Source organism: Myotis yumanensis, unplaced genomic scaffold (genome assembly GCF_028538775.1).
Source record: "Myotis yumanensis isolate MYYU_CA2020_CCGP unplaced genomic scaffold, mMyoYum1.0.hap1 SCAF_3, whole genome shotgun sequence".
NCBI classification, from domain to species: Eukaryota; Metazoa; Chordata; class Mammalia; order Chiroptera; family Vespertilionidae; genus Myotis; species Myotis yumanensis.
In genome coordinates this window covers 198,965,756-198,979,776 of record NW_027223754.1, presented here as the reverse complement: position 1 = coordinate 198,979,776, position 14,021 = coordinate 198,965,756, and the positions used below count along the sequence as shown (strand labels likewise).

General features: G+C 47.0%; 1 protein-coding gene across 6 annotated transcripts in view; it reads right to left on the bottom strand.

The window, feature by feature from the left end:
- The window catches only part of ANO4 (anoctamin 4), a 310,025-nt gene that overhangs the window by 136,009 nt on the left and 159,995 nt on the right, over positions 1-14,021 (bottom strand). For 4 of the 6 annotated variants that reach the window (XM_070410904.1, XM_070410898.1, XM_070410903.1 and 1 more), the window contains one exon: positions 10,216-10,305. The exons of 1 other annotated variant lie outside the window; for it this stretch is intronic. In XM_070410904.1, the coding sequence (XP_070267005.1) occupies positions 10,216-10,305 (90 nt within the window). The remainder of the gene's footprint in view (positions 1-10,215; positions 10,306-14,021) is intronic. One more of the 6 variants, XM_070410901.1, reaches the window with a different exon arrangement.

The following is a 14,021-nucleotide window of genomic DNA, read 5'->3' as shown; positions in this document are numbered from 1 at the left end:
TATATAGAATAGAGGCCTGGTGCACGGGTGGGGGCCGGCTGGTTTGCCCTGAAGGGTGTCCTGGATCAGGGTGGGGGTCCCCACTGGGGTGCCTGGCCAGTCTGGGTGAGGGGCTGACGGCTGTTTTCCAGCTGGCGGGTGAATGAAGCTCCCAACCGCTCCTTTTTTTTCTTTTTTTCTTTTTTTTTTATTCTGGGCCAGCTTTAGCTCTGAGGCCTCGCTGCTGAAAACATTGATACAATGTTGCGGTCAGGCTGGCTGAAGCCTGGCTGACTGAAAGCCGGTTTCTGGGGTTTTGTTTAGCTTCTATATTTGCAACATAGTTGCTTAGAGTTGCAGCTGAGAGGCCGGCAAGTCAGGCGGGGAACTTTGGAGTCTGCCATCACTGGAGCAAGCAAGCCTCCCTGTTCGCTTCAGTGCATGGCTGCTGGCCGCCATCTTAGCTGGCAGTTAATTTGCATAAGGATATGCTGATTAGCCAATGGGAAGGGTAGCAGTCGTACGCTAATTACCATGTTTCTCTTTTATTAGTGTAGATGTGGGCAAGTGTGTGAGCACAGAGGGTCAGGCTATAGGATAACAAGTATTGAACAATCCTTCCAACTCCCAGTTTTCATTTCAAACACTGCTCTTTGCTCTCTTTCCCTCATTAGAACCTAATGGACTATAACACAATAATGTCTGCTAGGGTATGAATGCCACTCAAGAGTATCCACATGGCTTTGGCCTGGAAGCTCAGTTGATTAGAGTGTTGCCCCCATATGCAAAGGTTGTAGGTTTTATCCTAGGTAAGAGCACATATAATAATCAACCAATAAATGCATAAATAAGTGGAACAATAAATTGATGTTTCTCTCTCTTTACTCTCCTCTCCCCTCCCCTCTCCTCCCCTCCCCTTCTCCTCTCCTCCCCTCCCCTCTTCTCTCTCTCTCTCTCTCTTTTCTTCACCCCTCCTCCTTCTCCTATCCAAGCATCACCCACCAAAAGCTCAGGCTTGTAGAAAACAGAAGCCAGGGACTTTAGACAACACAAAACTCTGCAGAACCAAAGGAGTTCAAGGAACCTGTCTGCGATCATGGGATGAGGAGCAAAGGAAGAGAATGAAGAGATGGGGAAAATAACATTAAGGAACACACACACACGCACACACACACACACACTTACATTATACTGACACATATAAATGCTTTTTTCCTGAAAAGAAACCAAGTTGTTTTCAATTTGAACAATGAAACAAAATGGGATCTGTGACCATTTTAATTTTTCATGAATTAAACTATACACCAAAATGTTCAACACTACTTTAAGATATTATGCCTAGCACAGTGCCTGGCACATAACAGGTGAGATGGATAGGTGGTTGAATGAATAGAGTAACTCTTTTCTTCCTTATAAGCTGTATAGCTGAGATGCAGGAAGTTGAGAAACAACTTATGGGTGGCCAGCTTCTCTGACGAATCTTTTTTTGAATAGATGAAGCTATTCTAAGGGCATAAGCACTATAGGAAAAAATACAAATATACTTTACAATGTAGAAGCATAGGGAGAAATTCTTACATTAAGATGTAACAACATAGTAATAACATTTTAGAAATCCAAAGTAGTTAGTTTTTCTTATTTATTTTATTTTCTCTTTTAAATAGCAGAACAAGGGCTGATGTAGGATTAAATATTGCCTCTGTCATATATTACCCATATAGCCTTGGGGAGATATACTCAGTTTCTTCACTTTTAAAATAAAGAAATTAGCCCTGGCCAGTGAGCTCAGTGGTTAGGGGGTTAGCCTACACACCCAAGGGTTGAGGGTTGATTCCTGGTCAAAGGCACGTACCTGGGTAGGAGGCTCGATCCCTGGCCTGATTTGGGCTCATGTGGGAGGCAACCAATCAGTGTGTCTCACATGGATGTTTCTCTCTCCCGCTCCTTCCCTCTCTCCCTCCCTTGCATTCTCTCTGAAAAGCAATGGAAAAAATATCCTGGGGGAGGATTAAAACAAGCAAATAAACAAACAAATAAATCAATAAAATGGAGTAATTAGTATCTGCTTTTACTTATGGTTGTCTTAAAAACAAAATTCTTAAAACATTTCTTGAGTCTGGCCTATCTCAGACTCAAGAAATGTTTGAAACACACACACACACACACACTCTTCTATCTTGATCTTGAAGGCCATACATATATTCCACAAAATTCTAAGAAAACAATGAACACTCTCCATCATCATGCTAAAAATAGAGAAGTTTTACTGATGTTTAAATCCTATAGTATATTTTTTTACATTTTTATATGTTGGTCTCTCAAAACTTTTCATAAACAATAATCTAAGGCACAGTCCCTTAAAAAACCAAACTATGCATTTTTATACTTAGAAATTTCAATGAACTGGTTAAATATCTGAAGCACATATGAAATCCAGATAGAAAATGAAGGTGAATAAATAGCCCAAATCTTTCCTACCAGAAATAACCCAGGCTATGTGAGCAACTTCCCAAACCTATTTAGCATAAAACTTAATTCTCAACATGAAAATAATAGATTAAAAAATTCTTTTTTTTTTTTTTTTTTTTTTTTTTTTTTTTTTTTTTGTCTTTTTTTTTATTTTTTTTAATTTATTTTTTTATATTTTAATAATTTTTATTTCTTAAAGTATTACAAAGAGTATTACATATGTCTCCTTTTTTCCCCCCCTTGACATTCCCCCGGCCCCTACCCCCCGCACCCCCCGCCCCGTGTCTTGTGTCCATTGGTTACTCTTATAAGCATGCATATAAGTCCTTCAGTTGGTTTCTTAATCCCCCCCCCCCCCAACCCTCCCCAGGCTTCCCACTGTAGTTTAACATTCTGTTCAATGTTGCTCTGCTTCTGTATCTACCCCTGTTCATCAGTCCATACTGGTCCCCTTTATTTGTCCCAACCTCACTGGAGTAGTCTCAACCTCACCAGGGCCGTCTGAGCCTCACCAGGGCCGTTTCAACCTCACCGGGGTCGTCCCTACCACACCGGGGCCGTTTCAACCTGACCGGGGTTGTCCCTACCACACCGGGGCCGTTTCGACCTGACCGGGGTTGTCCCTACCAGACCGGGGTCGTCCCTACCTCATGGGGGCTGTTTCAACCTCACCGGGGTCGTTCCTACCTCACGGGGGCCGTTTCAACCACACTGGGGCCGTCCCGACCTCACCAGGGCTGTTTCAACCTCACCGGGGTTGTCCCTACCACACCGGGGCCGTTTCAACCTGACCGGGGTTGTCCCTACCACACCGGGGCCGTTTCGACCTGACCGGGGCCGTCCCTACCTCACGGGGGCCGTTTCAACCTCACCGGGGTCGTCCCTACCACACCGGGGCCGTTTCAACCTGACCGGGGTTGTCCCTACCACACCGGGGCCGTTTCGACTTGACCGGGGTCGTCCCTACCTCACGGGGGCCGTTTCAACCCCTGGTGTCGTCCCTACCTCACGGGGGCCGTTTCAACTTCACTGGGGTTGTCCCTACCACACCGGGGCTGTTTCAACCTGACTGGGGTCGTCCCGACCTCACGGGGGCTGTTTCAACCTCACCGGGGTCGTCCCTACCACACCGGGGCCGTTTCGACCTGACCGGGGTCCTCCCTACCTCACGGGGGCCGTTTCAACCTCACCGGGGTTGTACCTACCACACCAGGGCCGTTTCAACCTGACCGGGGTTGTCCCTACCACACCGGGGCCGTTTCGACCTGACTGGGGTCGTCCCTACCTCACGGGGGCTGTTTCAACCTCACCGGGGTCGTCCCTACCACACCGGGGCCGTTTCGACCTGACCGGGGTCGTCCCTACCGCACGGGGGCCGTTTCGACCTCACCGGGGTTGTCCCTACCACACCGGGGCCGTTTCGACCTGACTGGGGTCGTTCCTACCTCACGGGGGCTGTTTCAACCTCACCGGGGTCGTCCCTACCTCACCAGGGCTGTTTCAACCTCACCGGGGTTGTCCCTACCACACCGGGGCCGTTTCAACCTGACCGGGGTTGTCCCTACCACACCGGGGCCGTTTCGACCTGACCGGGGCCGTCCCTACCTCACGGGGGCCGTTTCAACCTCACCGGGGTCGTCCCTACCACACCGGGGCCGTTTCAACCTGACCGGGGTTGTCCCTACCACACCGGGGCCGTTTCGACTTGACCGGGGTCGTCCCTACCTCACGGGGGCCGTTTCAACCCCTGGTGTCGTCCCTACCTCACGGGGGCCGTTTCAACTTCACTGGGGTTGTCCCTACCACACCGGGGCTGTTTCAACCTGACTGGGGTCGTCCCGACCTCACGGGGGCTGTTTCAACCTCACCGGGGTCGTCCCTACCACACCGGGGCCGTTTCGACCTGACCGGGGTCCTCCCTACCTCACGGGGGCCGTTTCAACCTCACCGGGGTTGTACCTACCACACCAGGGCCGTTTCAACCTGACCGGGGTTGTCCCTACCACACCGGGGCCGTTTCGACCTGACTGGGGTCGTCCCTACCTCACGGGGGCTGTTTCAACCTCACCGGGGTCGTCCCTACCACACCGGGGCCGTTTCGACCTGACCGGGGTCGTCCCTACCGCACGGGGGCCGTTTCGACCTCACCGGGGTTGTCCCTACCACACCGGGGCCGTTTCGACCTGACTGGGGTCGTTCCTACCTCACGGGGGCTGTTTCAACCTCACCGGGGTCGTCCCTACCTCACCGGGGCCGTTTCAACCTCACCGGGGTCGTCCCTACCTCACGGGGGCCGTTTTAACCTCACCGGGGTCGTCCCTACCACACCGGGGCCGTTTCAACCTGACCGGGGTTGTCCCTACCACACCGGGGCCGTTTCGACCTGACTGGGGTCGTCCCTACCTCACGGGGGCTGTTTCAACCTCACCGGGGTCGTCCCTACCACACCGGGGCCGTTTCGACCTGACCGGGGTCGTCCCTACCGCACGGGGGCCGTTTCGACCTCACCGGGGTTGTCCCTACCACACCGGGGCCGTTTCGACCTGACTGGGGTCGTTCCTACCTCACGGGGGCTGTTTCAACCTCACCGGGGTCGTCCCTACCTCACGGGGGCCGTTTTAACCTCACCGGGGTCGTCCCTACCACACCGGGGCCGTTTCGACCTGACCGGGGTGGTCCCTACCTCACGGGGGCCGTTTCAACCTGACCGGGGTTGTCCCTACCTCACGGGGGCCGTTTCAACCTCACCAGGGTCGTCCCTACCACACCGGGGCCGTTTCGACCTGACTGGGGTCGTCCCTACCTCACGGGGGCCGTTTCAACCTCACCGGGGTCGTCCCTAACACACCGGGGCCGTTTCGACCTGACTGGGGTCGTCCCTACCTCACGGGGGCCGTTTCAACCTCACCGGGGTTGTCCCTACCACACCGGGGCCGTTTCAACCTGACTGGGGTCGTTCCTACCTCACGGGGGCCGTTTCAACCTGACCGGGGTCGTCCCTACCTCACGGGGGCCGTTTCAACCTCACCGGGGTCGTCCCTACCACACCGGGGCCGTTTCAACCTGACCGGGGTTTCCCTACCACACCGGGGCCGTTTCGACCTGACCGGGGTGGTCCCTACCTCACGGGGGCCGTTTCAACCTGACCGGGGTTGTCCCTACCTCACGGGGGCCGTTTCAACCTCACCAGGGTCGTCCCTACCACACCGGGGCCGTTTCAACCTGACCGGGGTTGTCCCTACCACACCGGGGCCGTTTCGACCTGACCGGGGCGTCCCTACCTCACGGGGGCCGTTTCAACCTGACCGGGGTTGTCCCTACCACACCGGGGCCGTTTCAACCTGACCGGGGTTGTCCCTACCACACCGGGGCCGTTTCAACCTCACCGGGGTCGTCCCTACCACACCGGGGCCGTTTCAACCTGACCGGGGTTGTCCCTACCACACCGGGGCCGTTTCGACCTGACCGGGGCGTCCCTACCTCACGGGGGCCGTTTCAACCTGACCGGGGTTGTCCCTACCACACCGGGGCCGTTTCGACCTGGCCAGGGTCATCCCTACCACACCGGGGCCGTTTCAACCTGACCGGGGTTGTCCCTACCACACCGGGGCCGTTTCAACCTCACCGGGGCCATCCCAGCCTTACCGGGGAAACAGGAAGTTTGGCCCTCTGTCCCCTGCCGGCAACTCCCCACCAGACAAAATCTCCAGGCATTCCTGGTGGTTGAACATCCAGCACTCCTGCCCTCCACCAAGTGCACAGACTGCCTGTCTGCTGTCCCCCAGCGCCCCACAAGAGACTGGGACCAGTGGGCATGTTTGTGCGCTTGCTGGTACAGCAGTTCCACAGTGCCGGCCCAGTCAGGCCCAGCCCTGGCCGGCCCCGGACCCGACTCTGCCCCCCGATTGCGTCCCTCCCAGATGCAAGGAGCTGAAATCTGCAGCCTGCTGGGATGGGCTCTGTACTTGGTGCCTCTGCACATACTACTCAGTCTCAATGCGCTTCTTTCTATGCGAGGAGTTGAAATCTGCAGTTTGTTGGGTTGGGCTCTGTACTTGGTGTCACATCCTACTCAGTCTCAATGTTCTTTCTCTCCTTCCAGTTGTAGAGCTTCCACTCGGCCAACTTTCCCATGGTTCTGTATGATAGGTGTTTGTCTGATATTTGGTAGTTTCGATGTTGTTGTGTGAGGTAGCACGCACAGGTCTCTTCCTTATGCCGCCATCCTGGTTCTCCTGGGTCTGCTTCTTGAGTGTGTCTCCCATGGCTGCGAGCAGTTGAAGTCTCCAATTTGTTGGGATAGGCTGCAAAAGCGCAGGTGGGTCTTTTTGTGCACCTGGCACAGCTTGGATGGGGATGTAAATTGATTAGGGCTGAGTCTCAGGGAGTCGCCATGGCGGAGCAAATAACACTGGCTGAGTCTCCGCGGCCCCTTGAATCTCTGCCAGGGCTTTGTGTCCCCCAGTGCCTGCGAGCAGCTGTGCAACAGATTCTCCCTCGCTTTCTGATGGCTGTAAGGCCGTGCTGCCTCTCCCCGTAGGGTCTGGTGCCTCATGATCCCGCCTGAACCAGCTCAGTGTATTTGAAAGTTTGCAGAAGCAAAGGCGTTTCTACTTGTGAGTCTGGCACAGCCCAGATGGGAATGTAAATTGCGTAGGGCGGGGTCACAGGGAGTCGCCGGGGCGGAGACTCAGCGGCCCCTTGCCTATCCAGGACACCAGGACTTTGCGTCCCCTAGTGCCGGCGAGTAGCCGAGCGCCAGAGCCTCCCTCGCTTTCTGACCGCTGGAAGGCCAAGCCATCTCTTGCCTTGGGGCCTGGGGCCTCAGAGATCCGCCCGAACCAGCTCAGTGGATTTGAGAGTTTGTAAAAGCACAGTCATTCCCTCTTGTGCCTCTGGCACAGCCCTGAGGGTAGGGCGGGGTCACAGGGAGTCGCCAGCTTGGAGGAAATAGCTGGCGGCGTCTCCGCGCCCCTCGCCTCCCCAGGACACCAGGACTTCTTGTCCCTCAGTGCCGGCGAGCAGCCGCGTGTCAGAGCTTCCCTCGCTCTCCGACCACTGTAAGGCCGTGGCCGCCTCTCCCTGTGGGATCTGGGGCCTCAGAGACCCGCCCCGAGCAAGCCCAGAGGATTCGAGGGTTCGTAAAAAACCGAGAATTCATTTGCAGCCCGCGTGGCGTGTGACTGCGTACCTCTGGTTTTGGTGCCTCCGTAGCTCCCACTCAGTCTCACTGCACTTCTTTCTTTTCTTCCAGTTGTAGATCTCCCACTGGGCCAACTTCCCCATGGTTCTGAGTGGCGGTTGTTTACTTCATAGTTGATAGTTTCAATGATGCTGTGAGAGAGCAGCACACACAGGTCCGCTCCCTACGCTGCCATCTTGGTTCTCTCAGATTAAAAAATTCTTAAGCCAATAAAAAATTTGATTTGCATTTTAAAATGAAATAACACTTTCTTTTTCTTATTTTTAAATTTAAGTATTAAGTACTCACAAACTTATATTCTTCTATCTGTTCATAACAAATTCACCATTCTAAACTATAAAGTGTCATATACAAATGTTTTTACTAAGATGTGCTAACAAAAATTACTATAAAAATAGTCTCATAAACATTTAGTTAATTTTGATGTAAGTTCATTCAGCCCTAAAAATATTCATCTCCTGACTTGCAGGGAAGCCACTGTATCATTTATTAAAATATTTTCTTACTGATTTTTATAGAGGAAGGGATAGGGATAGAGAGATAGAAACATCATCCATCTGCTGCCTCCTACACGGGCCCGCTGGGGATCCAGCCTGCAACCTGAGCATGTGCCCTGATCAGGAATCGAACCAGTGACCTCTAGGTTCATGGGTCAATGCTCGACCACTGAGCCACAACGGCTGGGTTAAAATATTTTTAAATCCTTTCAGCACTGTATGCTTTATCATCTTTCACATCAAATAATGTAATTAAATAATTTTATAACTTTCCATGAAAAGTTATTTTCTAATATCTATTAATTTGGTTTTTTACTTTTAAAAAAGATATATTTAATGTTAAGAACTTATTTAAGTTACAATAGATCTGTATCTACTTGGCCCTTAAAAGGGCAATTTCCAGTCAAATTAAATCAGTACTTATTATTAATTTGATTTTTATTCTCCTCGGGAAATTTTTCTCTTTTCTTCATGAACCTATTCTGAAGGGACTGTCCAGCCAGAACAAATAGCTGGTCCTCTTACATTCTTCATCATAAATATTTCAGCCTCATCTTCTTCAACTTTAGGATCCTTCACCTATGTGTGCTTAAACACCTAAACTGAGCACATTCATGAAGGACTTAACCCTTCATTCTAGTTTGGTCTCCATTACTTATCAGATGACCTTGATACTTTACTTCTCCCACCCTAAGTTGTCCAAAAAGTGGAGATAGTATCTCATAAGGTCAGGAGAGTAGTATAATGACAAAAGGGGATGACTAAAAATGCTTGAAATTGTTTATTAAAAACTCACATACAAATGCAACGTCACAAAACTCATCGTAGCAACAACAACAAAATTGCATTGTTTCTTTATGCGATGCAATGATCTTCACATCCAAATCCTTTAAATGCAACATTGTTATTTAAAGAGGAACATCATTATCTAGAACTAGAGGCCCGGTGGACAAAATTCATGCATGGGGGAGGGGGGGTCCCTCAGCCCAGCCTGCACCCTCTCACAATCCAGGACCCCTCAGGGCATGTCCAACTGCCAGTTTAGGCCCGGGGATTGGGCCTAAACCGGCAGTCAGACATCCCTTTCACAATCCGAGACTGCTGGCTCCTAACCGCTTGCTTGCCTGCCTGCCTGATCGCCCCTAACCCCTCTGCCTGCCTGCCTGATCACCCCTAACCCCTCTGCCTGACTGCCTGATCACCCCTAACCACTCACCTGCCTGCCTGATCGCCCATAACCATTCGCCTGCCTGCCTGATAGCCCCTAACTGCCTCTGCCTTGGCCCCCACCACAGCAGCTTCATCCGGAAGGACATCCAGAATGAGGTCCAGAAGGTCATTCAGTTGTCTGGTCTAATAGCATATTATACTTTTATTATTATAGATTAGAGCTCCAATAACAAAACAGAAATATTAATGACTTAGTATGTGATACTGCATCATCCATCTTTAGGGCTAAATCTATAATTCGATTAAATGTATTAATTATGGAAAAATTCCTAGTGAAAACCATAAAACACAAATAAAGTAGCCTAAAAAGAGTAAACCTTGATTAATCAAAATTCTTAGAAGAGAGGGGTTCACTTCTGGGTCACAGCCCATCATCAGTGACTCCTGATGCCCGTTTTAGAGAATAAATTCTTGAATTTGGCTTACTGCATCAACACTTATTTCCTACTACTTACATCTCAGCAAAGGAATAGTATTCTGGTTTGTTACAGATTTTTCATTTGGTATGATTAACCCAGGAATCTAAAAAATTACAATACCTAGTGATTTATTAAATAGCATAGCATATTCCATATACAGAATTTATAATTCCACTAAGGTTTTCCACCAGGCTTCTTCAAAGACCCCAATATTATGTGGTTCACAGTTTTATAAATTAAATCTGCATTTCACTAACCATCTCTTCTGGTCTCAAACTATTTAACCCATATCTCCTTTAAGACATCATTGCATTTTTTTTAAACTCTGGCATCCAAGGTCTCTAGTTTCAGGGACCCCTCCCAAGTATTATAAGAGTTTCCTCTTTTACAATAAATTTAAAATTTGAGTGAAACTTACTTTCTTGAATTGCATTAAGAATCTCTGAAAAGTCCACATCACTCTTTGGGCCTTCGGGGAGTATTTGCATATCCAGCTGGTAGCCTCCTTCTAGAGAAACGAAAGATATTCATGGAGTTTGCACTGGTTATCAGAAAGCCCAGCATCACGTCCCAAGGAGAAGCAATGTCAAACTCTAAAATGAACAGCCAGCTGCTTTGCCAGGAATTTTGGATAAATGATTCTTAAAAAAATGAGAAACATTAACAGCCATTTGCTCCTCATGGGATCAAAAAGGTTTAATTGTATTTCCAAGGGAAAAATAAGGCAACTACTTTATTAAAATACCACATACTTGCTAGTATTTATTGATGACTTCCTGTGTAAAGATTATTTCACAGTAGCCTGCATCCAAGGCTATTTAAAATTAGTTTCAACCTTTACCTGGCTAATAAATGACATTCAACACAAACATTTTATGATACCATTTTCTTTAAAATTATAATAATTCACTTGTAGGGAAAGATTTAATATTCTTGAAATCACAGAATAAAATGTATCATGATTTTTCCCCTCACAGTTAGGCTCTCCTGCTATATCATGTATTTTTAAAATTATATCAGAATATTTTTATTTATTGTATCATGTAATTGTCTGATGTATTTTTAGTGCATTCTAAAGAAAGATGATTTTTATGCTGGCCCACATACTTACAAAACACTTAGGGAAGTCAAAGAAACCAAGATATCAAAAAGCCACTTTATCATAAACAATAATAAACCCCTGAATGCTTCATAAAGTACCAGTAAGAACAACTCCAGTTTGAGGACTCTGGAAGGTATAAAAGCCAGTGCTAAAATAAAGAGACAAACAGAAGGTGGCATGCCTTAGCTTCCAGTATTTTTGTAGAAATAATTCTTTCATATGCCCAGGAATTATTCTTAGTCTTGAATAAATTTCAGTTACACCCCACCAACCCCCTCCCCTAAATCAAGAGGAATAAGACACAGTCACTGCCTTATGGGGAACACTCTTTCTAAGAGGGAAATGGACACAAGTAACTTAGCATTATAGAAGGTAAGCTTTAGGAGGGCAGGAACTTTTGTCTGTGTGCTATAACCCAGTACTGAGAACTCTGTGTGGGGGCACAGAGTAGGACCTCAACTAATGTCGAGTGAGTCAATAAATGAGGCTCTGCAGTAATTATGAAACAAAGGCAGTAGAGCTACAAGTAAAACTAAAGGCTCAGATTCTGGAGTCAGGTAAAGCAGCACTCAAATTCTCATTAGGTAACACCAAATCTCAATCAATCGTAGTTTTCTCATCTATAAAAAAGGGATGATAGTAACAGTCTCACAGAGTAGCCAGGAGGACTAAATGAGATAATGCATGAAAAGCCTTTAGCTATATAACATAGTCAGCACTCAGGAAATGGAAGCCTTTACTTTACCATCCATAATCATTTATTAGAGCAGCATAGGCCTTAATATAAAAACTACGTAGCCAATGAATAATGAGAAAAAAAGCATAAGCCAGTTATTTGGGGCACCGGCATGCATTTCAGTGGTTGTCAAGCACTGCAGACACAGCCATGAACTTGGTAAATGCATGTGTGCGGCTGGCTCACTGCAGAGTCTGAAGTTACTTATAAGACTTAGCTCAATGGGACAGAACAAAGATGCCTTCCTGCTGGCCCAGATTTAAAAATGGGTTATTTGCTTTCCCTCCCCATGGCCAGCTACTTTGAAAGTTCTGATGCTGTTCAACCTCTACGAAGGCCAATCACCGTTGTTCTGTCCAATAACCAACGGCTTCACAATGACAGGACACACACACACACACACACACACACACGAGACTATTCGGTACTACCTATAGGTCAGGCTCTGTGCTATGTACTTCATTATCTCATTTAGTCTTTATAACCTTGAAAAAGAGGTGTAATAAGTAGCTGTAATTTGCCCAAAGTCCCACCGCTACTGAGCTTTAAAGATATAATACCAATCCATGCTCTTAACTAGTCTTTAACACCACCTCTATCCAAGCAGTCATAATATAAGCTGTTAGAAACAAGAGAATTGCATTTACCAATAGCCCCCACGTTCTAGTACTTCAAAAGCCAGTATGTAACCTAAAAAAGCAAATGACTTCCTAAATAGGCTAATAAATGAAGGCTAATTTATTTACTGTCACAGTTAGCAACTCATAAGTTCAAGTAGTAGTTATGACTACTAAATAACTACAGTCTATACTAATAAAAGGGTAATATGCTAATTAGACTGGATAGACCGGACGTCTTCTGGACATCCTTCCGGATGTCCTTTTGGACAAAACTGCAGAGGCTGCCAGGGCCAAGGAGGGCCGGTGGCCGGGAGTGGCAGCAGCAGTGGGGTGATGGGGGTGGCACCTTCCCCTGATTGGCCTGGTAGCCTCCCGCAGAGGGAGGCCAGACTGTGGCTTAGGCATGCTCCCTAAGCCATCAGTAGGTCATCCCCTGAGGGCTCTTAGACTGTGAGAGGGGGCAGGCCAGGCTGAGGGACACCCCCACCCTCCAGCAGTGCACAAATTTTTGTGCGCCGGGCCTCTAGTTTTTAATAACTAAATTCTACAAAGTGTTAAATTTTTTTTTTTTTTGCTGGAAGACATTTTAAGAGTAGAGGAAGTCATAAAAGAAGTAATATAAAGGAGGCATTCAGGTCATTAAAGTCTGTCTTTAAAGAATATTTAACGATATGGAAATACTTAATATATAATGAAAAAGTGAGGAAAGTGGATACAAGGAAACAAGTTATACATATATCTCAAGTATATATTTTTTTTAAAAAAGGCTTTTTATGTGACTAGAAAAAAAAAAGACAGAAAAACACTCCAAGTTGTCTCTCAGTTGTGAAATTATGAGTACATTTTTGTTTTATTCTTTATCAATCACAGTCCTAGTCCCTCCAGTACAACCTCTTTTAAGAGTTTGCATTACTACTTCTTTGGACACATCCATGTGTGTATCCTCTTTGTAATACTTTAAGCAATAAAAAAATAATTTAAAAAAGAGTTTGCATTATTACTTCTTTGGACACATCCATGTGTGTATCCTCTTTGTAATACTTTAAGCAATAAAAAAAATAATTTAAAAAAGAGTTTGCATTATTACTTCTTTGGACACATCCATATGTGTATCCCATTGTTTCTTGATCAATTTTATATATTACTTTTTGTTTTCTACTATGATAGAAGACAATATAACTTATGTTACTGCCACTCTCCCTTGCTCTACACCCACCCACCCATCAAATCACTACAAATCACTATTCTTAGTTACTATATTATAATGCTTGTTATTAAACTTAAATTTCTTGTTCAATCAAATATAGACAGTTCTATATTTTCAAATTAACACAGTGTTACAAAAAGCAGATTTTGACACTACACTGACCTGAATTTGAATTCCATTTTTATGTGAACCTGAGCCATTAAATAAAGAGTGTCATTGTTCTCATTTATAAAATGAAGAGGTTAAAACTTGGGGGGGGGGGCGGACTCTATTAAAAATTATTAAAAATAATTTGGCTCATAATGTTAAATCATCATGGTCCACTAAAATTTCATGTGAGCCCTAGCCATTTTGGCTGAGTGCTTAGAGCGTTGGCCCATGGACTGAAGGGTTGCATGTTCAATTCCAGGTCAAGGGCACATACCTTGGTTGTAGGCTTGATCCCCAGCCCTTGTCAGGGTACATGTGGAAGGCAACCAATTGATGTGTCTCACATCGATGTTTCTTTCTCTTTCTCTCTCTCTCTCTCTCTCTCTCTCTCTCTCTCTCCCTCTCTCCT